Genomic DNA, 24,758 nt, shown 5'->3' on the forward strand with positions numbered 1-24,758 from the left:
CCGGGGGCTCGGTGCCCTCACACGGCGGCGGCCCCGGGGCCCGGGCGGGGCGGGAGGCGAGGCCCGGCACGGCTCGGCACGGCCCGGCACGGCTCTGGGAACGGAGCGGGCGGGGCCGCGGCTGCAGCCGGAGCCTTTGCGGGACGGGACCGCGGCGCCCGGAAACAGCGTGGGGCCGGGGCCGGGGCCGGGGCCGGGCCGCGAGGGGCCAGCGGGGCGCCCGCAGGTGGGAGACGGCGCGGGGGGGGGCGCTGGGGGGGAACCGCGGCGCCCTCAGCCTGGGGGAGCGCTGCGAGAGGGGCGGCCTGGGGAGGGGGAGCCGGGGAGGCCGGGGTGAGGCGGGGGTGCCGAGCAGCCGGGTGGGTGCTGCGAGCAGGTGGGAAGGGGCAGGGCAGCACCAGCGCCGCGCAGGGAGCCCCGTGGAGTCTGTCCCGAGTGAGAACGGGGGGGAGCTGGGCACCAGGGGAAAGGCTGTCAGGGAATTATGTGTTAGAGAAGAGAGAGACCTAAGTAAATGCACCGGGGCTTGTGTTATTTGAGACCTAAACAGGCCTGAGCGATACGCAACAAAATAACCTAAAATTGAGTGGGCACCCGCTGGGAAGCTTGTCTGTCGTGGTGGCCTCTGCGTGGAAGTGTTGAGGTCGCAGGCAAGCCTCGCTTCCCAGAGAACTTGGGAGCAGACTGACAAAATGGGTTTGGGAATGAACATCAGCTGAGGGACTGCGCCTCCCAAAATTTGTGGGGTGCCTTTCTGTGCAGTCAGGCACTGTGCGTGACCCCCTCGTACCCACTGCATGTGGGCCCGGAGGGCCTGACCTGCTCAGTTCTTCTCAGCAAACCCCACAAAAAGCCCGGCTGTGCAGGCAGTCTGCTGGAGTAGACTCCAGCTCTGTGGCTTCAGCTGCAGCAGGCTGTAGCTCCGTAACTCAGGCTTTCCTTTTACCAAGGAAGAAGTCGCACCAAATTTTAGGGGCTGCAGAATGAGTTTGAAGCCGTAGAGAAACTGATTTACAATAACCCTTTCCTTTGGAAAACTGTAACTCATGGTTCCTTTCTCCATTATCTCTCCATCTGGGAGATAAGGATCCATTGGTTTGGGATGCGTGATGTTCTGGCATGTGGAAGCAGAGTGTGTAGTGAAAATGTAGGTCTGGGGAAAGACTGTGGTAGAAGTAAGTATAAATTTAATTTAATCAATGCAACGTATTTAGAAGTCGCTCTATATCCCTAACAATCCTACATTTCCTTATGCTGGTTATGGTGCTTTTTGTAACAACATAAAAAAGTCAGGGGTCATCTGAACCAGGTACCTAGGGGAATTAAATCACTTGTCTGAAATCACATGCCAAATTTGTCATGGTTAAATCAGGGCAACACATTCTTGATCTCTGGGACAAGCTTGCTACTTGGAGCTAGCTATTCCTCTTCTATTACTCCTGAATCGCTTTCCACCTGGGCGTGTTCTTCATCAGTTACTTCAGTCCCTGCCTGTACGCATGCTGCTCCCGCAGGCGTAGTGCCCTCCTTGGAGCTCAGGAGGCTGCACGGCTGGGCTGCAGGGAAGGAGGGGTTCTTAGTGTGTGCCTCCTAGGAGCCAGCCTAAGAACATACCATGGTTAGGAGTTTGGGATTTTCCCATTTGAACCATTCACACTTTTGAATCTTCTTGTCTTATATTCAGACCCCTTCAGTACACTGCTTACTGGTCTAAATGTATTGGTAATGACTAGCTTTCTGCAATAAGTGTCTACAGATTTATTTTCACTGTGGTATCTTGCTTGCGTTACTGCACTCAAACTGTGTGGCCTTGTTGGAGGGTGGCTGCCCTGCCTCGAGTGCACAGACTTGGTTAGTAACTCATGAGTAGCATAACTGTGAGCTGCAGCTGAACCCCAGCAGTATTCAGTGTTCGCTCTCAGCACCTTAAATTGAGCCACGTCATTGACTTGACGCATCTGCAGGAGCTGCAGCAGGGCAGCGCCTCAGTTCACCCCCAGCCTGATGTTGCACTCATGTACATGTATGTTTGAGGAGGGATTTGGACTAAAAGTGAGAACTGACTGCCTGCTTGCTCTCAGAGCCTGAGTGTGACGAGTATCTTTCCATACTGTGACCTGTACAATGAATGCAGTGTGTGTACTGTTTGAAGAGAGAGGCAGGTTGTATCAAATTTCCATGCTGGCAGGCAGGCGTTGGCTTAATAATCTGAGTCAATATAAAACTACTGCACTACTGTGCACATATAAAAAGTCTTTCACCTTATAAGCAATGCTGAAGGTAGATTTAGTTCAATGAGGGCCTGCATTTCCTGAGCACTGAATATTTATACTCAATATGCGATTTCTTGAACACTCATCAAACCAAATTAAATTCTCATCAGTCAAAAAAAAAAAAAAATAATCTTATCTTTGGGTTCTTAGCTTTGCTGTAAAGGATGAAGTTTTGGTTGGGTTTGCATTTGTTGGTTTGCCCGGGGTGGTGTGTTAAAGTGTATTTAGCCACACTGAAAATTTGTCTTACATTTGAGATTCACAATTCTCAACTTTTCTCTCTGATACATAGATTAGAATGGTGACATTTTTGCCAAACAAAAAAGAATAAAAATCCTTTGTGTGGTCATTAAAAAGAAAAAAAAAAAACAAAAAACAGTGTTACGTTCTGCATAGTTTTCTGTGAATATGGAAGAAAACCTTACCTAGGTCCCAACCAATCCATAGTATTATCTGAAATGAAACATTAGTTAATATGTAATTGCATCCTCTTTATTAGACTTGGCAATGTCAGACTTTTCTGGTTGAACGATATGCCAGTGAATCACTGATACAGCTTTCCAGTATCCTTGGCAAAAGCCTAGGTTTTTGGACCAAAGTTGAGAAGAAATCATTGGCTGGTCTTTAGCAATTGCATTTTAATGTGTAACTGCTCTGTCTATAATTACCTTTTAGCATCAGCCTGATTTTTATAAGGCCATATTTCAGGAGCTAGGTCCATCAGTGTTCCACTGTGTTGTGCTTGATATCCTTCTCATGAAATACTGTTAGTAAGTAGTGATGCTTTTATTTTTTTACACTAGTTAAGATATTTTTTTTTTAATGTAAAAGGAGAAATTGAAAATACTACTATAAGGAAACATTCATCTGGAGAGAAAAAAAAAAATCTTTTTCACTTCTTGCTAGAAGAAAAAGGGAAAAACTCTGCTAGAACATTTGCTCTTATAATACTTATGAGAAGAATACAAGCTTAAAGAAAAACGGTGCACTTAATTCACATTATAAAGTATCCAGCAAGAAGAATGAGTAACAAACAGAAAAACAAACGAAGGAGCAAGGTAAGGTGACAATTATAGGCAGTTTATGTGAGGGAACAGAGGTGAAATCCAGTATGAGGAAGATGGAAAACATTAATGGTGACGTTTTAAACATCAGAAGTACCAGCTTTGGGGTTATTACAAATATTTACAACTTTATTATGATTTTCATAAAATTGACAGGCATGTGAAAGATTTACATATTTGGGGCAGAATGGGGAAGAGATGCATTATTGAATGATAGAAATCCAAATTTGGCAGTTAAATATTTGTGTGCGTGTAAAATCCTGTTCAGAGACCAGTTTGGCAGCACTTTCTAGATCCTGAAAGGTCTTCACTTCCTCAGTACCATCTGGGATATTTATTTACGTACATAAACTGTTCATTGTATTAGGTGTTGCTTTCAGCTGTAAAGAAGGCTACACTGAGTCCGATAGCTTCTACACCAATGCTTTATGGAACAGAGTGTCCCTGTGAGGAATGTGGCTGGGGTACAGAAAGTAGCATGTTCTGTGCATGTTATCCGACCCAGGGAAGAGGGCAGTGCCCATGGTAAAACAGAGAAGGAAGAGTTTTAGTGGGGGAAAAGAAAAAGAGGTTCTTCAGGTTCTGTGAGCTAGCTCTCCCTCCGCCTCCCCGTTGTGCTTTTCCTCCTTGTTGCCAGCTTATTGTACCTGTGTAGGAACAGCAGCAGCAGTGGGTTCACGTTCCTCCTGAGAAATGCGAGAACACAGCCCTGTTTCTGTGATCTGCTGTCTTGATTTCAAAGATTTTCACCCAGGAAGTGCATCCATACCTGTTCCGCCAGAATTAGTGTTGACTCTACTGTTCGCTTTCCTTTTTTTCCCCCTTCTGTAAGGCAGACTTAATGAGTGCTTATTTTCTGGCAGTTCAGATACGGAACTTGTGTACTGGCACACAAAAATTAATAAACTTTTCCTTTTGCACTTGTTAAGAGTCTGGCAAATTCTGTCAGCTTTGTATTATAACTGTGTGACTGCCTTTTCTTTGGTTAAGCATTCTGAAACTCGTAACAGGAGGGCACATTATTATTTAACTTGTGAATTTAACCTGTGCTTTTGTTCTGTGACGTGCTGGAATTCATACTTAACTGCTTTCTTGGTGTTTTATCCGCTTCTCAGGGTAGTGTTGCATGTTTGGTTTATTTTGGATGCTGAATTCCTTTTTAATTTTTTTTTGTATAAACCCCTGAAGTTTCAGAAATGTGAGGAAAGTTAAATTTAATAAATTTAATTAAAATTGAGCCTGCTGCAGTGACTAAGAAAAGCTTCCTAGTAATTGAAACTGAATTAGTGAAATATATTGCAGAATACTAGTTAATTTAGGATAGTCTATAGTTGCAAAAGAAATGCATAGTCAAATGAAATGTGGATCATTTGAGCATGAATTGAAATCTTTTTTTTAATTATCAAACAATGAGAAAATGCAAGAGCTTAAAAATTCGATGAGTCTGAAACATGCTGATCAAATAAGATACTTTGTGTTAGACAAAGCTGTCTTAGGGGTTCTGTGCTTACCTTATCTTAATTTCTTTGTAACATCATGGTGAAAAATTTAGGGAGCACCTGGACCCGTGTGATTGCCCTGCGCCCTTTTATTCTTGCCCACAGTGTCAGACCAGGCTTGCAGAAGGGATCTCCTCATATGCAACTCAAACTGCCCTTGGGCAATCATAGAATCATAGAATATCCTGAGTTGGAAGGGACCCTTAAGGATCATCAAGTCCAACTCTCGACACCGCACAGGTCTACCCAAAAGTTCAGACCATGTGCCTAAGTGCACAGTCCAATCTCTTCTTAAATTCAGACAGGCTCGGTGCAGTGACCACTTCCCTGGGGAGCCTGTTCCAGTGTGCAACCACCCTCTCTGTGAAGAACCCCCTCCTGACATCCAGCCTAAATTTCCCCTGCCTCAGCTTAACCCCGTTCCCACGGGTCCTGTCACTGGTGTTAATGGAGAAAAGGTCTCCTGCCTCTCGACACCCCCTTACGAGGAAGTTGTAGACTGTGATGAGGTCTCCCCTCAGCCTCCTCTTCTCCAGGCTGAACAGGCCCAGTGACCTCAGCCGTTCTTCGTACGTCTTCCCCTCCAGGCCTTTCACCATCTTCGTAGCCCTCCTCTGGACACTCTCCAACAGTTTCATGTCCTTTTTATACTGTGGTGCCCAGAACTGCACACAGTACTCGAGGTGAGGCCGCACCAGCGCAGAGTAGAGCGGGACAATCACCTCCCTTGACCTACTAGCGATGCCGTGCTTGATGCACCCCAGGACACGATTGGCCCTCCTGGCTGCCAGGGCACACTGCTGGCTCATAGTCAACTTGCTGTCTACCACGACCCCCAGATCCCTCTCTTCTAGGCTGCTCTCCAGCGTCTCATCGCCCAGCCTGTACGTGCAGCCAGGGTTTCCCCGTCCCAGGTGCAGGACCCGGCACTTGCTCTTATTGAACTTCATGCGGTTGGTGATCGCCCAGCTCTCCAACCTGTCCAGATCCCTCTGCAAGGCCTTTCCACCCTCAACAGAGTCCACAACTCCTCCAAGTTTGGTGTCATCAGCAAACTTGCTCAAAATACCCTCTATTCCTACATCCAGATCATTTATAAAAATATTGAAAAGTACCGGCCCTAAAATGGAGCCTTGAGGGACCCCACTGGTGACCGCCCGCCAGCCTGACGCAGCCCCATTTACCATAACCCTTTGGGCCCTGCCCGTTAGCCAATTGCTCACCCATCGTATGATGTTTTTATTTAGCTGTATGGTGGACATTTTGTCCAGTAGGATCCTATGGGAAACCGTGTCAAAAGCCTTGCTGAAGTCCAAAAAAATCACATCAGCTGGTCATCTCTGAGTTTAATGAGGCATTTCATTTAAAATAGGTTGGTCATATTTCCTGCTAGAATTCTCTTTTTTAGTGGTTTAGGTATCTGTAACTAAAGAAATTCAGTTAGATTTGGAGACCTCCTACAAACTTGAGAATAAACTCTTAAACAAATCCTTGATTTTGTGCAAGATTCTCTTGCTGTGGATATATAGCGGCTGAGAAGCTCAAAAGTTTATACAGTCAGATCTTTAAGAGACAGAAGTTTTAAGGCTAAGAAAAGTCCTGTCATTTTCTTCTTGTTGCTCATATAGTAAATTCAGATAATATTCGTGGGTTTTGTTCAAGAATGGAGAGAGGAAAATAAATACACCCCCTAGGTTTACTGTCCATTAAGCCAAATTGATTGTGTTCCTTTTGACCTAATATATTACATCTGTAAACAGTGGGGCATACCAGTATTTCAGGAAGGACAGTGTAAGAATGATATTAAAGTAAAATTGAAGATGTAAAATTTTAGCCTGTTGTGGAGAAGTTACTAAAGGAAATGAAAATCTGCAAGTCAGAAATGCGTTCGTTCTGTCTGAAAGAAGATTGTGAAGTGGAAAAAGGTGATTTTACACTTCTAAAAGTCTGCTTCCTTTTAGCGGTTATTTTCCAGACTTCCCACAGTCTGATATTTTATGAGCTGAAGGTCAATGTGTCCTGTATAGTTGTGTTGTGTTTTTTTTTTTTTTTATCATTTTCTCATGCTGCAAAACCTTTTCCATGTCCTCCTCCCTTTTGTTTTTGAGGAGAACAGCTCCTCACGTAGCATCCCTGTACATTTTCCCCCCCATGTACTGCCATCCCCAGCGGATGAAATGCCGTCCTGGCTCCCTGCAGGCAGGCTCTGGGTCCGGGCCTGCCCCTCACCTCCTGCTGTTACCGCAGGGTGCGGCCACAAGGTTTGCTGAGTAAACTCTGCAGGCGCAGTTTATTGTACTGTGTTTTTCTCTTTTACCTGGACTAATAAAAGAAAAAGATAATGAGGCTAATAAAGTCGCAGGGTTATTGTGGCCACTGAACACCCAGCCTTTGAATTAGCACGTGTAGATCTGGTTGGTGAACAGATGCGTGCTGCAGTACTGAGCAGCCCGGCCAAAGTCCGGTGAGAAACCAGCCTGGGAGGAACCCTGTACACAAGAAGCGCGTCAGGAACTTCGATTTCAGTATTGATTTAAGACCTCAAGGTGCAGGCTGTTACTGCTGACAGTATTTAATCTTGCTTATGACTGCACAGTCCGTTGCAGCGGGGGTAGCAGGAACTCCTGGCTAGGTGGGTGATTACCCCGCTGGCAGCGATCTGTACATCTAAACCCCCTGTGAAACTGCAGCTGAAGGCAGTTCGGCTGTTTGAAGTTCAGCACTTGGCTCATCTTCTGGATCCAGTCCCCAGTTTGCACCCAGGATTAAGGACTGATATGCAAATGTTATAAAAGCAGGGAAGAGAGATGAGGATAGTTGATAAGACGTTGTTTGCTCAGCTGAGGGTGCTTAGTTCATTGGTACAGGTAAGGATCTGAACTATGTAGTTCCTGCTCAGTGAACTTTTCATAGTTTTAGTACGGCATGAAACTGGTTCTCTGCAAACCTGTCATGCTGACCACTGACAAGACAGCTTTTAGTCTATTCAGCTATCAAACTGGACTCTTAAAGTCCTTTTTTTAATGAATTTGGTAAAACTCTGAAACTGCTTTGGTGGATTATTGTGAAGAAACACGTTCTGCTGCTGGTGCTTTTTTGGACACATTGCTTGGCTTCACAAAGCAGCTTGGTAAATGGGACAAGGTGGAGTTGTGACTGTGTTTCTGGAAGCAAGATTACATCAGTACTATTACTGTGGGGAAAGTTCCCTTTTTTTGGATCATGATTACTAATCAGGATAATACTGTAGTTCGAGACGACGTGGTATGTGCTCCTTATGGATTTGCTGGTGGGCTTACTAAACTGCCGTGCATGTCGGTAGGCTTTCATATGAATGCTTTGATGCTTGCTCATAAACAAGGTATTGGTGATACATTTTTACACTGCATAGTATACTATAAGCTGCTTAGTAAATAGTTGTATTTCAGCAAGAAATGCATGTGAATGTTATTTTTTGGTATTGTGACCTATTTCATTTGAATTATTGAACTCCGAGAACTGTGAACATCTCTAAAATAATTTGTCACTTTACAGGCTCACAGAACACAGAAATTTTGGTCACAGTTCAGCAGAGATGTGTGTTCCCATTACCTATATTTTGTTCAGAAGCTTTTTGAAAAATGAAAACCAAAAAGTTTTCAAAAAAAAAAAAAAAACTTATATGTAAGTGTATTTTTATGAGATGGTGTTGTTCATCATAACCACATATTGCTCTTTGTACATCCAGATTTTCAGGTCTCAATACTAAAAAATTAGGTAGATGGAAAAGCAGCACAGAAATGGTGTGAGTTGGCCTCTAAATGTGCGTTTGCCTACCAGTTTTTTCCTGTAGCATAGCCAGACCTTTTTATAAAGTTCAGTTCTGTCTTCTCTGTCAGTGGAATTATTTTTTCTTTTCCTTTTTTTCCCTCTGTTTTCTCTATTCTGCTGGTATTTCCCCAGAGGGTATGACGTCTGATCTTTCATATCTTCTCTTCATCGCTTCAGAGAAACCGTTCTTTTTCTTCTCTTTCTCCTCCTTGTTCTCAGCTATAGCAAATGTACTCCTGGAGGTGCTTCTCCCTGACTAACTGTTCTCCACTTTGTTCTTGGGATGTGTAGTTAGTTATCCTTATGTCAGGGGTTATTCCATCAGAACTTGTTCTTTGAAAAAGTTAGCAAAACTGAACTTTTGTCTGCGGTTTTCTTCATGTGTTACATTTCTGTCTGATTTATACTGTTCTCTGCAGCTGCATCTTTAGCATTCATGTCTTCAGTGAAGAAGCTATGAAGTTATAGTTCCTACAAAAGTATCTTTGGTTAAGTTTCCTCAAAGAAATTCTTGTGCATTACTTCTTCAGCTTCTGCCTCCAGGCATCTTTTTATTTCTCCTTTTCTATTAGGCTTTTGCAAATATTTAGGCAGCCAAATGACTCTTGAGGTAAACAACTATATATTGTAGGAGATGTGTCCGTACTTCATACCTCTCTGACTGTCTGCACTTCATAGTTGCTTGCAGGTTACTGCAGTGTCTCTTAAGTACAGATGCCATATAGACACCCAGCTGACTTTGTAGACTTGACTGCAAAAAATCATCTACAGCTTAGGGACAGGGTAAGGGCAAGTCAGAAATATTTGAATAACACAGGTCTACAGATCTCTGAAAAAATATCAGTAATAATTGTTGTGAAGTGCATCTTTAGTTAGAGAAGTGCAGTCAGAGGGAAACCACTTCAGTTTCAGTCGCAAATATTTAGAGGTACCAGCATGTCGTTCTGCAGCGTGTACAAAACTAGATGGTTAAGAGTCAAAATTTGTGTTAAAAATGTTGCACTCTATAAATGTAAAGCGTATATGGGGGCAGCTTTGGCAAATGTATCCAAGAAGTACTACACATCAGCTTTACACTTCTAAAAATTAGAACTTCATGCAATGTATTGACTTGTTACTATTTTTCTTTTACTTAAAAATGTTTGTTAACTTTTAATTACTGGTTTGCTTTTATTTCGGCATTATAAAACACTGCTCTGTTTTTTGAATAAGTGGGTAGTGAAGACTGTAACATTAAATTTTCTACAGGGAAACATTTCTGCGTAGATGGATCTTCTTCATACTTAACGTGTATAAAGAATATCAGAAAACAGGATAACATTCTGAGTAACCCTGGTGCATTTTTGAATTTCCTTGCAATATATCGTGCTTCCAAAAGCAGAATTGCTCTCTGATAGTCTCCTGCACTAAGTTAGTGCTCAAATTGGTGGGAAAGGGCAAAGAAATGATGTCAGCTTTGTTGAAAGTTGATTCTAGGTATGAAGGGCATACAGTTTTACTAGTGTAAGGTTTGTGGTAGTAACTGCAGTATGAGAAAGTAGGTGCAATCACTTTTATGCAGCTCATTTTTTCTGAGCAGGATAATCAGCAGGACAGAATTAGTGTTGTTTCCCCTGCTGCCCCACCATCCTCTGTGTCTTCCTGTCCAGCCCTGCTTCCCCACAACTCTCCTGTTCTTTCAGCTTCAGGCACACCCCTTACTCTCACTTAAAGCAGTCCAGTCCTCACCCAGTCTTACACCGTCACGACATCACCTAGCAGGGCAGAAATTGCAGCCTGAAAAACTCTTCAGAGAGAGAGAGAGAGAGAGATCTCCTTCCTCCACCTCTCCATTGTGGGGATAGCTCATTGCAGCAGGTGTACTGAGCATTCTGCAGTACCACAGTATGGGGCTTTTTATTTGATATTTTGAAGGTATCCCTTATATAGGTGAAGGCTCAGAAGGTCTGTGACTGGTTTAACTTCAGAGATTTCTTCTGTGAAACCAGTTATTGGAAAGTTAATTGTAAGTTAGGAGTCCTTATTTGACTTTTTTTAACAGATAAATATTCCACTGAATTCTTCTATTAACTGTTAGGTTTAATATTCTAATATGCTTCCCCATTTCTAGTCATGTATTTAAAAATATTTCTAAAGTGTTAATTTCCTTTCTCTTTAAATATCAGATTAGGTTCGTTGTTTTCTTTTGCTGGCTGAGGTCTCTGGCTAACATTTTTAATATGCTGATTCCTAAGGGAAATGTCTGTTTGTGATGTTACCTTTTAAGCCTGTTTTTATATATGTTTTTTTTTCTTGTTTGTTTGTTTTGGTTGTGTTTCAGGAAAAAAATAATCAAGAAATGTCTACCAATTTAAAGTACCTTTCCTTGAGCATCCTGGTTTTTCAGACTACAAGTCTAGTGTTGACCATGCGTTACTCTCGGACACTGAAAGAAGAAGGACCTCGTTACTTATCCTCTACTGCAGTAGTTCTTGCTGAACTCCTGAAGATTTTAACCTGTATTCTATTGGTCTACAAAGACAGCAGTATGTGTTAAATTTTGCACCTAGTAATTTTTGTAATCAATATGCTGTATTGTAATAGCAACTGCAAGGCAGCCATGTGAGTATGGGCCCACAATAAAACATTTTCCTTCTTATTTAAGAAATATTCTTGGAAAGACTGTAGTCATACTTCACTTCTCAATGCATAACATATTGTCTATTTGCTGAAGAGCATTCTCTTTGAATATGAATACTAAGGTATGCAAGAATAAATTTTCTACTAGCAGCTTGAAGCTTGTGTTTTTCAGGCATTTTAGGAAATTCATAAATAGAAGTAGGAAAAAACATGAATGGTAATGTAGAAACGTATAGCAAACAAAATGACAGATGCTGGAGGAAGGAAGCAATTTCATTAATACAGAAAGAAGCACAGTCTTAAGCTCAAAAAAAAAGTATATTTGCATTTACTCTATCATTCCTATCTTTTATATTTTATACTGCATTTATCCAATTCCTTGACATACATATTTGGTCTTCAGTAATTATAAACATCATTATGTATGCAAAAATATTGCTGACTCTGTAGGCTCCTAAATGTGTACTGCTTAGCTGATGTTCTTTAATGTATCATCTTGAAATATATATGATTATTAATAACTTTTACTTTAACATAGTTTGAATAATTGTTCTAGTTCTGATAGTCTAGGCTACAGCAGGACACTTTGCAGGACGTTTTTAAAAAGATGAGGTTTATGAGAACCAAACAAACATTATACAGTATTTTGAGTTCTTGATAGTGGTGACAGCTATAGAAGGGGGGCAATAATGTTGAGAACAGTACATTGCTCTCTCCTTTTTTTTTTTTTTTTTTTTTTCCCCTTTCCATTTAGTTAACGTCTATTTCTGTGTTTCTTTGGTAGAGTGCAATTTACGGGCTCTGAACAGAGTGTTACATGATGAAATCCTTAATAAGCCCATGGAAACTCTTAAACTTGCAATTCCTTCAGGAATTTATACTCTTCAGAATAACCTGCTGTATGTAGCATTGTCAAACCTAGATGCAGCCACATACCAGGTATTGTACATTTGGATTGCTCCGCAAGTTTAAAAAAAAAAAAAAAAAAAAAAAAGGAAGAGAATATGAATTGTGTGGTAATAACTGTTTCTGGGTTCTTTTAGGTTACATATCAACTGAAAATTCTTACCACGGCACTCTTTTCTGTGTCCATGTTAAGCAAGAAATTGGGCATATACCAGTGGCTGTCATTAGTGATTTTGATGACAGGAGTGGCATTTGTGCAGGTAAATAGTAGCAGGTGGTTTGTAATGTGCTTGTGTAATGTGTTTAATCAAGGAACATGAGTTTGTATCCTGATTATACAGCTTCCTGATTCTACCACCTCTGTGCCAGTAACAGAGTACAGCCAGGAGCTACATATCACAATTGGCCAGGGCTACAGGACACCAGAAATGGTTCAAAGGCAAAAGATAGCAACCTCTTCATGTGTTCTGCTGTATAATGTGACTGAGCCTCTGGAGCATCCTTCAAATAACAGCATTACAAGTATTTATTTGCACATTTTTTCTGACATTAGTGATTTGGATTCACAGGCCTTACATGATAGCACAGTCCTGCTGCTCACCTTATGATACAGTTTCACCATGGCAAATTTAGTCAAACCATTTTGGGAGCAAAATTCATTCCAAATGATATAGCTACAGGGGTTTGTAGTTTTCAGAGGGTAGGATCTGGGGATAAGAGGCTATTCTAAGAATTTTTAACAGATTTTAGCATATCATAAAAATATTTTATCTTAAATCTTAAAGATTTTTTTTTTTAATTCTAAGGATTAAATGTTATGGAACTTTCAAATTTAATAATTAAAAATGAGAACAGAACATTCTGACAGTAATTAATAGTCTCTTCAATACATTGTCCATGGCATCGCCTTTTATTCTGTTAGCTTTAGAGATATTGTGAGGTTTAGTTTCACAAAGTTCAGCATGTTTTAGCTCTCGCACTGAAGAGTGATTTTGTGTGACACACACAAAAGACAATTCATCACATTTTAAAGACAGCTGTTATAAGTGTATATTCTGATTTATCTGAGTGTATATAGCTGTTATAAGTGATATTCTGATTTATACTTGTATGGAGAATAGGTAACTAACTGGCATGTGGTAAAAGTTAGTGACTGTGAATAACCAGGACAGATCATGTTGGGATTCAGAAACAGTGCTGACGGTCCAGAAACGTGTCAGATAAAATCCTGGCCTGTTTAAATTGATAGGTATTCACCCAGCTGAGTCACAACTTTACTTGTTATAAATACATAGAAAGAAAAGTTATGATTTTGCAGTTCTTTAGAAGTGTTTGTGATACAAAATGCAAAACCTTACAAGCATATGATAGTCTGCATTTAGTAACTAGTATTGCTTAAGGAAAAAAACAAAACTTGCATGTTATAGGTGCTTATGACTTTATTGTAATAGTGACATTTGAATAATTGTTTTTATATCCAGTGGCCTTCAGACTCTCAAGCAACAGCTGCTAAGGAACACTCAGCAGGATCTCAGTTTGTAGGCCTGATGGCAGTTCTTATAGCATGCTTTTCTAGTGGATTCGCTGGAGTTTATTTTGAGAAAATTTTGAAGGAAACTAAGCAGTCTGTGTGGATCAGAAACATTCAGCTTGGTAAGTTTAATTTTAGTCTTCTGTTACAACAGGAATACTGTATTCTAAAGAATTAAGATAAATGTGCAAAAAATAAAAAATACCGAAAACATTTTAGTATTCTGCATAAACGTACTTTATAAATAAGAGTAGTTTAAACTCTGCTAGGTAGGGTTCTAGGAATTGCTTTCTGCTGTCAACCTAGTTCTTGATTTAACTTGGTTATAGAGTGTTTGTAAGTTTGTCCAGAATCTGTGAATTGAATTTGTATTTAAAATGTTCTAAGGAATGTTATCTTATGCAGAGTTTTGTATATCCTTTGTGTCTTTTGCACTAATTAATCAGATAAATGTACATAGTAGCTTTTTTTTCCATATTTTTTATTTTTCTTAGAGAGCATAGGAACATTAAAAATAAATATATTCCTAAAACAATGCTTTGAGACCTATTTTAAAATTAACATTTTTTCTCTTCTCCGGTTAGGAAGTTTTTATAGCTTGGCACTTGTAATACAAAAAGAACTCATACATTCATGAATAAAGTTGAGGTAATTTATTATGATTATTTCAGTACAAAGGTTAGTTTGTTTAAGTTGTCTGTGTAATCACCAAAGAAAGGTATGTGCAAATGTTCATCCTAACTATTTGAATGCCGGTACCTATTAGTAAGGGAATACTTTCTATTTCCAAAGTAGTTCTACGTCTTTTAGACCATAGATATAAATGATGACAGAGTTGATCCATTTTCCTGGATGTGTTTTCTCTCACCTCAGAGCAATCTTGCCCAGTTTGTAAGATGAGAAACACCACAACAGCAATACCTTTTTGTCCGTGTTTTTGCAATAGGAACACAACTGACTGATGGACTTGTCTTCTTCCTCTAATGGGATACCTCTGGTCCTCACCTGTAGGCAATAATTTTTATTGCATATTTAAGTAAATTTTGGGGGCAGAATTTGAACTTAGGAATACACTTAGGATAGACCTTTGACCAAATTCACAGTACTGTAGACTTAAGTCATAAGGATATTTTGTTTCATCAGGGTGTGTACTGGGTCTTGTAAAAGGTAATGAAGTAACATAAAAACAGGAGATGGTGGTGTTTTTAGTTTGTTTGTTTTTTTTTTTTTTTTTAATTAGCTAATCGCTAATATTTGTTAACATTTATTGAAATTGTATGCATTAACACTAAGGTTCCTTGACCAGGGATATACCAGGAAAGGTTATGTTAGGGAATTTATGGAGTCAGAGAAGGATGAGTGGCTGGGGCTTGGTCCAGGGTCTGAGGCAGGGTTTTGGTGTTCTGGTTGGATGTAATGTAAAATCTGCTGGCACAGACAGCTGAAAGTAGAACCAGAGGATGAAACTTGTGATGCACTGCTTCCCTGTGGCTTCATGCTGTTGTGACCTTTTCCCTTCCCAGTCGTAGCCAATAACCATGGTTAACCACATGCAAACAGGGCTTTTTGATCTCCCCTCATGTTACAGTCCTGCATACTTGTTTGCCAGGTAGTTTGAATGGCTTTCAATTTGGAACAGGTAAGAAGCAAAAACATGAGTATTGCTTCTTGTTTCTTTCACAGATTGGCTGAAAACCCAAATAACTGTGTAGACAGGCTGTTGACTATTTGAACTGATTATTACTCTGAATTTCCATAGCACTATGGTATGCCACAGTGCAGATACCAGATACAAATTCCACTTAAACACTTAGAGTTATTGAAAAAATCAATAATCCTTAAAAAGTACTCTTCAGATTTTTCTACAGTGCACAATTGTATGTATGAAAGCAAATGACTTTACTAGTTTGATAGTAAGCCTGGTCATACATTGAATGTTTCAGTAACTGTTTCATGAAAACAATGAGATCAGAACAGATTGCATATTAACATAAACAGTTTAAGATAACGAATAACTGGGACTATGATGTATGAAGACATAAATGTTTGTAAGAGTAGTGAAAATCAGATCACCTGATTTATTTAATTTGCTTCAATAGAAAATTCAGTAGAATATGTTTCCTGATACATTTGTTTTTCAGTTCAGAAATGAAATTAATTTTGTCGTATTTCATAAAGGATTTCCTGATACAGCTTTTAGAAAATATTTAAAACATTTAACCATAATTTCAGAAATACTTTAGTGTATCCTTTCTGCAAGTGCAAGATAGTTACCCACTTCAGATGTTACATCATTCACAAACAAGTCAGTCATAAGCAAGAGCTTTGAAACAGAGCTTTACTTAAAATACAAAGAACAAAAAACATACATCCAACGTGATGTTCATTTTCATATCCATAGAGACTTATTAGAACTGTAGGAAAAAATGAAAACAATATCTGAGTATTTTTTGAAAAATTGTCCTCATTCAGTTTCTAACACATGCTAGTATCTTATCTGGGATGTATAAGTAGTTGGTTTCTTGTTTCTGTATTTCTGTGGCTCAACAAGAAAAGAGAAATAATTGGTTTCATATGAGTCAAATCTAAATTATTAAGTATGTCTACAAAAAAAAAAAAAGTATTTCATGTCAAATGGAAGGTTTTACTTCACTCAAAACCAGGCCCTTCTTTTCAGATGCAAGAAAAAACAATGAAAATAGCAGTCAGCTATTCACAGAAATGGAGTGGAGTAAGTGCTTCCCCTTTCCTGCTCAGGACTAGAGCCTAGATCAGTCATAGAGGAGATGCTTTCATCACTTATTTCCTGAGGGGATTACAGAAGGCTTCCTGTCTGATAGCAGAACACCAAATAGTCACCAAATTAGAAACTTTAAAATCTCACCTCAGTTTCTTCTTCTGATGTTGTCAGTGCTAGTAAATGTTCATTGTGTTCGAGGCTGCTAGCTCAGACAAGGGTCTTGGAAGTGGGGTGCTTCCAAAACTGAACTGATCAGTCCTTCTTTTGCCATGCCAGTGGCCATCTCCTCCTCTGAAAGGTTTCCCTGTTTTTCCTTCCTGAAGTGTGACTTCAGCCTTTAGTCATGACAAGTTTCAGAAAAACTGAAATTGTGCTTAAGTGAGTTTTTTTTACATGCCATAAACAAAAATCACCTTATTTCAGTAGAAAGTAAAGAAAGATATGTGTATAAGAATGTCACAGTGGACGCAAGGAAAAAATGTGGATATAAATGTGGAAAATAGCTTTTTAAAAGGGATGATCCATCTGAACACTGATTGCATTTGAATGTGGTGATGTTGGATGTGCAAGTCCTATTTTCAATTCAGATATATGTGAGCAGACCTTGAACAAGGAACCTGTTTGCGTGCTTTTTTTGCCTGAAGTTTTTAAACCCATCTTGTACTTTCAGGATTTTTTGGTAGCATATTTGGACTGATGGGTGTATACATTTATGATGGAGAACAGCTGTCAAAAAATGGATTTTTTCAAGGATATAATCAACTTACTTGGATAGTTGTTGTTCTACAGGTGAGATATCCTCTATCATGCTTTGTGAGTTGGGGACTTAACTTTTCTGTAAATGACTGGGTAAATGAGTGTAATTGAAGCTAAGTTCTATAGTTAAGTCTGATACAGCACTATTAGAATTAACTTCTAAATAAAAACCTGGAGAATTCAGAGCAAGTATATGATTAACTATTGTGCAACATAAAAGCATGTAAGCATTTTTTCTTTTGCAATGCTTAAAAAAAAAAAGGAAGAAAAAATGTATGCCCTTTCTCCTTTGGCTAAAACTGCAAGTGTAAAGTACAATAATTTTTTCTACTGATTTAATAATGGTAATGTGATAAACAACTTATATATTAGGAATTGAAGAACACCACTACTCATCTTCAACAGTGTATATACATAGCAGAAAATAAATGTTTCTATACATAGACAAAAGCTTTTCCTGAAGTAAGTGTATGTTGTTAAGCATAGATGCTCCCAGTGGAATTATCACATTGCAAATCCAAACTTCATTTTCAAACTTATTTTTCAGGCACTTGGAGGCCTGGTCGTTGCTGCTGTTATAAAATATGCAGACAACATTTTAAAGGGATTTGCAACTTCCCTCTCTATTATACTGTCAACATTGATCTCCTATTTCTGGCTTCAGGATTTTGTTCCTACAAGGTAAGAATTATTTTCCATGTGTACAGAAAAAAAAAACAAAAAACAAAAAACAACAGTAGTTGAAAACTTAATGCTTACCAGATATAACTACTAAATAAATGAATAAATAAATAAATAAATAAGCCTTTATAAAATATTTAGATTCAACTCCCACAGAAAAAAATAGTTTCATAACATAACTAACACTTAAATTTTGCAGTATAATTGGCAAAATCAAATTTTCTATAAGATAGAGCACCCTACAGGTCACAAATAATTGAATCTCAAATTTCATCTTTTGCCAAAACATCCTCTTTATTCCAGGCTCTATGTTTTAGTTCACTGTTCTTTTCTTTCTATCCTCCACCCATTCTCACTGTTTGTTCAGCTCATTCCTCATTAGATTTGATGCTTGCCTTGCACTGCGTTTATCTCTGCTCCTTGAACTAATCTCCCCCTTGTGGCTGTTCTGAATAAGGTTGGGACTAAGGGATTACTCTTGTTCACTAGTTAGCTTCTAAAGGCCAGTATCTTAGGCAAGTCACCTCATTGCAAGATGACTTATGGCTGGAACAATGATAATGATGATAATCTTTTTATACTGCTTGTCATCCAATCTCAAAGATTATCTTTAAAAGAAGTCTTTGAAAGTGATTATTGCAGTCATTCACATGTGAAAATTACATTATAGTGATTAGTTGCTCTTGGACTCCTCTGAACTCGCTCTAACAAGTACACCTCTTTCTTGTGCTCAGGGCCCCAAACCTGGATGCAGTAATCCAGGTGGGGCCCCACAAGGGCAGAGCAGGGTAGAGGCACACAATCACCTCCCTCCCCTGCCGGCCACTCCTCTCTTGATGCAGCCCAGGGTCCAGTTGGCTTTCTGGGCTAAAAGTGAGCACTGCTGGCTCATGTCAAGCCTTTTGTCCACCAGAATCCCTGAGTTTCTATCTGCAGGACTGCTCTCAGTGTGTTCTTCTCCCAGTCTGTGCTCCTGTCTGGGATTGCCCCGACCCAGGTGCCTTGCACCTTGCAATTGGACTTGTTGAACCTCATTCAGTTCACATGGGCCCACTTCTCCAGCCTGTCCAAGTCAATGTAAACAATAGGACCATCGGTCAAAATGGACTTATGTTTTCACATATCATACACATTCCTAGTTTTAAAATATTTCTGATATAAATAAAACTTTATTTTTTAATCTAAAAGTAGCATTTGCAATACTAGCAGGAGGAGCTGGCAGGGCTCATTGAGAGGGCTTTAAACTAGGTAGGAAGGGGGATGGGGAGAGAATAAGGCTGGTTAGAGGTGTGCCAGGGAGAAAAATGTCAGGCCTGGGGTTGCAGGCAGTGGCCCAGCTGAAGTGCATCTACACTAATGCACGCAGCATGGGCAACAATCAGGAGGAGCTGAAAGCCATCGTGCAGCAGGCAGGCTATGGCTTGGTTGCCATCACTGGGACTGCTCCCATGACTGGAGTGCTGCAGTGTCTGGCTATAGGCTCTTCAGAAGGGACAGGCAGCACAGAAGGGGTAGTGGTGTGGCTCTCTATATTAGATGTTGTGGATCTTGAGGCTGAGACTGGGAATGATAAGGTTGAGTCCCTGTGGGTTAGGATTGGTGGGAAGGCCAACAAGGCAGGCATCCTGGTGGGGGTCTGTTACGGACTGCCAAACCAGGATGAGGAGATGGATGAGGAATTCTACAGGCAGCTGGCAAAAGTTGTGAAATCATCAGCTCTTGTCCTCGTGGGGGACTTCAACTTCCCAGATGTATCCTGGACATGCAATACAGCTCAGAGGAAGCAGTCTAGGAGGTTTCTGGAGAGCGCGGAAGATAGCTTCCTGACGCGGCTGGTTAGTGAGTCTACCAGGGGAGGTGCCCCTCTGGACCTTCTGTTCACAAACAGAGAACTGGTGGGAGATGTGGTGGTCAGGAGCTGTCTTGGGCAGAGTGACCAAAATGAAGAGTGACCATTTCACTCCACCATGAAATGGTGGAGTTCTCTATTCTTGGAGAAGCCAGGAAGGGGACCAGTAAAACCGCTGTATTGGACTTCTGGAGGGCTGACTTTGAGCTGCTCAGGACACTGGTTGGTAGAGTCCCTTGGGAGGCGGTTCTGAAGGGCAGAGGAGTCCAGGAAGGCTGGGCGCTCTTCAAGAGGGAAATCTTAATGGCACAGGAGCGGTCTGTCCCCATGTGCCCAAAGACCAGCTGGTGTGGAAGAAGACCAGCCTGGCTGAACAGAGAGTTGTGGCTAGAGATTAGGAAAAAAAAAAACAGGGTTTATAATCTTTGGAAAAGAGGGCAGGCCACTCAGAAGGGTTGTAAGGATGTTGTGTGTAGGGACAAAATTAGAAAGGCCAAAGCTCATCTGGAGCTTAATCTGGCTACTGCTGTTAAAGATAACAACAAATGTTTTTATAAATATATTAACACTGCAAGGACTAAGGAGAATCTCCATCCTTTACTGGATGGGGGGGGGAACTTAGTGATGAGAGATGAGGAAAAGGCTGAGGTGCAACAGTCCTGGCTATCGGGGGAGGTCCCAGTTGACTGGCGGCTAGCGAACGTGACGCCCATCTACAAGAAGCGCCGGAGGGCTGACCCGGGAAACTACAGGCCTGTCAGTTTGACCTCAGTGCCAGGGAAGCTCATGGAGCAGATGATCTTGAGTGCCATCATGCGACACTTGCAGGGCAAGCAGGCGATCAGGCCCAGTCAGCATGGCTTTATGAAAGGCAGGTCCTGCTTGACGAACCTGATCTCCTTCTATGACAAAGTGACGCGCTGGGTGGATGAGGGAAAGGCTGTGGATGTGGTCTACCTTGACTTCAGCAAGGCTTTTGACACCGTCTCCCACAGCATTCTCCTCAAGAAACTGGCTGCTCTTGGCTTGGACTGGCGCACGCTTCGTTGGGTTAGAAACTGGCTGGATAGCCGGGCCCAAAGAGTCGTGGTGAATGGAGCCAAGTCCAGTTGGAGGCCAGTCACTAGTGGCGTTCCCCAGGGCTCAGTACTGGGGCCGGTCCTCTTTAATATCTTCATCGATGATCTGGATGAGGGGATCAAGTGCACCCTCACTAAGTTTGCAAATGACACTGAGTTAGGTTCGTATGTTGATCTGCTCAAGGGCAGGAAGGCTCTGCAGGAGGATCTGGATAGGCTGCACCGATGGGCTGAGGCCAACTGCATGAAGTTCAACAAGGCCAAGTGCCGGGTCCTGCACCTGAAGTGCAACAGCCCCAAGCAGAAATACAGACTAGGAGAGGAATGGTTGGAAAGCTGCCTGGTGGAGAAGAACCTGGAAGTATTGGTGGATAGTCAGCTGAATATGAGCCAGCAGTGTGCTCAGGTGGCCAAAAAGGCCAACAGCATCCTGGCTTGCATAAGAAGCAGTGTGGCCGGCAGGGCTAGGGAGGTGATTGTCCCCCTGTACTCGGCTCTGGTGAGGCCGCACCTCGAGTACTGTGTTCAGTTTTGGGCCCCTGGCTACAAGAAGGACATGGAGGTGCTTGAGCGGGTGCAGAGAAGGGCGATGAAGCTGGTGAGGGGCCTGGAGAACAAGTCCTACGAGGAGCGGCTGAGCTACCTTATCGCTCTCTACAGGTACCTTAAAGGAGGCTGTAGCGAGGTTGGGGTTGGTCTATTCTCACACATGGCTGGTGACAGGACGAGGGGGAACGGGCTAAAGTTGCGCCAGGGGTGTTTTAGGTTGGATGTTAGGAAGAACTTCTTTACCGAACGGGTTGTGAGGCATTGGAATGGGCTGCCAAGGGAAGTGGTGGAGTCACCGTCCCTGGAGGTCTTTAAAAGACGTTTAGATGTAGAGCTTAGGGATATGGTTTAGTGGAGGACTGGTTAGTGTTAGGTCAGAGGTTGGACTCAGTGATCTTGGAGGTCTCTTCCAACCTAGATGATTTTGTGATTCTGTGAAAGCAGAACAAATGATTGGGACTTAAAAATGGAACGCATCAGACTTAATTTATAAGTAGCCTACCTTTAAATGTGTAGAGGTTTAAAACATTCTGTGTGTTTAAATAGAAATTAATAAGTAACTTACTAGCCTCTGCAAACATGGTGAAAATGGAAACTGGTAAATAATTAAATGAGGTAGAGCCAACTAGCAGCATGTACAACTTGAATCCATCTAGTTTAATAGAACTTACTCTTCAGTGTGTTTTTATACCAACAGAATTTATTTGAACTGAAACTCCCTAATTCTTTTTCTCACTTCAGCAAACATTTCTGATTGGGATAGTAGATGTAAAGTGCTTAAGTGCTTAAATCTGCTGCAATGGATCATGTCCTGAAATATGATAATCCTTCAGCGAATACAGTTTGCCTGTCATGTGACTCAATTTTTTTTTAGTGTTCGGCATGGAAAATCAGATCGTCAACATTAGCATGTCGTTATTACAAGGTTCTTTTCTAAAATGTGTACTTGTAGCTATCAAAACAACTTGAAAGGCCCATACATCACAGTACAAAAGATGTCTTTATTATCTTATCTTTACATAAATATTTATGCATCTGCCAAAACTTAGTTTATGCTGATTTGCAACTGGTTCATGGGCAGCAGTAATTAGTTTTGACACAAGCTTTGGACTTCAAAGCTAACATAACTCCAACAGCATGATGTATGTCAGATGCTAAAAATGCCTGGGTAGCTACAGAAGATGCAATTCTTTAGCTTCTTCTTGAATTTTGCATAGAGCCTTAGTCAAAATGAAAAAAAAAAAAAAAAATCAAAGTTCAGTCTGATTACCTTTGACAGTTCTTCCATGAAGCTATTTCAAAATATGTCAGTGTTAGTTTTTTTTGTAAAAAAACCTAACCATACATTAGGTTTTTTTATTTCAAATTCTTCCTGCATTCTTCTCTAAGAAATATATGGAAATAATGTTGTTCATTATAAATTGAATGAATAAAATTGATGCTTTGCTTATTCCCAAAGGAAAAAAGTCCCTTGATTGTATTACATAAATAAAATTGTGCTGACTAAAACCAACTAACTTTTTTTTTTTTTTTTCTTCTGTTCCTATTCTATTTAGTGTCTTTTTCTTCGGAGCCATCCTTGTAATAGCAGCTACTTTCCTGTATGGTTATGATCCAAAACCTGCAGGAAATCCTATTAAGGCATAGCAGACTTCCTCATCAGCCTGCTTCTCAAGATCATGCACTGGGGGCCTTGCTAGCAATGGCACGTGGAAGGTGTCATTGTGCACTGCAAGGAGAGGATTACTACCCTGAATCTAGTGAAGAAATGCTTATTGAGTAGTTTTGAAGAACCAGAAGGATTGAAGATGGATCATGATACTGTCTGTAACTGGTGAAAAAAATGGCAGGGGCAAGCCCAGTGCAACGTGCTAATAAAAACTTGAAAGGAACAAAAAGTTTCCAAGAAACTGCAATTAGGAATGTTTACAGCTTTGACCTGGGATTGCATCAAAAGAATTTACTGTATTGACTGCTGCAGAAATATGTCCTATGCACTCTTTGAAATAGCACATGACAGCGTTGTCAGATTATTTGTTTTTGCAATTTGACTATATTTAATCTTAGTAAATGTTTTTAACTGTTTGTCTATTTACATGAAATCAACTGAATGCACATCATAGTTCTAAAGCGATGGTTCTAATTAGGTATTCCTTATTAAAACTATGAAAATTGAAGTATGATTGAAAGACATTTTCACAATATCAGATATTTTTATATTTTTAGAAGGCAGATTTAATAACAGAAATATGTGTTCTGTTGCTTCTATAAAGCTGTTGTAAGAATGTTAACAATCTCACCTAAGTACACAAAGGGAGAAATTGAGAAAGAAAACTGAAAATCTGTGTTGGTACTCCAGCCATCATCAAGATAGCCTGCAGTGTTCCAACAGATGCAATAAGTCTGTGAACACACAGTGCAGTAATCTGGCACTATGAGTTGGCTTACAATGGAGTGCTTGCTCAGATGTAATGTTCATTATTTTTATTGATTATGAATCAGGTTGTGGGTAGAACCTTTAAAGTAGGTGGGTGGGGGTTTTTTTGTTTGTTTTGTTTTGTTTTTGATTTACATATCCCCTGCAGATTTTTTTTTTTTACCTGCAATTTTGAAACCCATAATAAACATTTTATATTCATTATTGTAATCTGTAACAGCTCCATCTGGAGCCATTATGGTATATCATCTGTATACTGTACTGTATTTTATTACAGAGGTGTTTTTTGTTTGTTTGTTTTTTAAACAAGTGTTGTTTACTCGTGAACTCTCCAAGGCTGTTTCAGTACATTTGTATGTAATAGTTCAATTAGAGTTTTTTTTATTGTTATTATTTTGTTCTAGAAGTCCTTGGGCTAACAGACCAAACTGGGTTCTGTGGAGCTGTTCAGTCTAGTAGTGGAATTACTTCAATAGGGAACAGAATGAAAAATTTACGAATTGTGCAATAGGCAAATATAAAAGCATGCTGTTCTTTTTTTTTTTTAAACCAAAAAAAGACATAAAGAAACATATACAGTTAGACTGTTATGAACACTTTGCTTGTTGAAGTATTTGCATATAGCCAATTGAGACAGAAACACAATGCCAGAATTAGTGGTTTTTGTTTTTGTGTTGTTTTTTTTTTTTTTTAAAAAAAAAAAAAAAAAATTAAAAATCACGTCTTCAGGAGACCTGTTCACAGTGGATATTAATGTAGGGTGGCTTCCTGCATGTTACATATGTGAATGGATGCCTTACGCAAAAGCATATCGATAGTCCCTTAGTTGAATGGCAAGCGTTAAAGGTGTTATGGGTTTTTTGTTGTTTTGTTTTTTTTTTTCCTCTCTGCACTTATTCACGTCTTTCATGTGCTAGTGATTATGTTGTGAATTGAGAGGTGTTTCAAAATGTTTACCAAAGTAC

The 24,758-nt window shown here is 40.4% G+C and overlaps 1 protein-coding gene across 8 annotated transcripts; it reads left to right on the forward strand.

Annotated features, from left to right (window-relative positions):
- The first annotated feature begins 120 nt into the window (after window positions 1–120).
- Window positions 121–24,475, forward strand: SLC35A3 (solute carrier family 35 member A3). Of its 8 annotated transcripts, none has more exons than XM_084527331.1 (8): window positions 121–226; window positions 10,967–11,171; window positions 12,050–12,204; window positions 12,309–12,431; window positions 13,653–13,824; window positions 17,113–17,231; window positions 17,746–17,879; window positions 22,913–24,183. In XM_084527331.1, the coding sequence occupies exons 2-8, from the start codon at window positions 10,985–10,987 to the stop codon at window positions 23,001–23,003; spliced, it is 981 nt and encodes a 326-aa protein (XP_084383457.1). In that variant the 5' UTR covers window positions 121–226; window positions 10,967–10,984; the 3' UTR covers window positions 23,004–24,183. The 8 variants fall into 8 exon arrangements, with proteins under 8 accessions (XP_084383457.1, XP_084383455.1, XP_084383460.1 ...); XM_084527329.1 differs by lacking the exon at window positions 121–226 and adding an exon at window positions 2,964–3,331; XM_084527334.1 differs by lacking the exon at window positions 121–226 and adding an exon at window positions 7,317–7,382.
- The last annotated feature ends 283 nt before the right edge of the window (window positions 24,476–24,758 follow it).

The sequence above is a fragment of the Aythya ferina genome (genome assembly GCF_964211825.1).
Source record: "Aythya ferina genome assembly, chromosome: 8".
NCBI classification, from domain to species: Eukaryota; Metazoa; Chordata; class Aves; order Anseriformes; family Anatidae; genus Aythya; species Aythya ferina.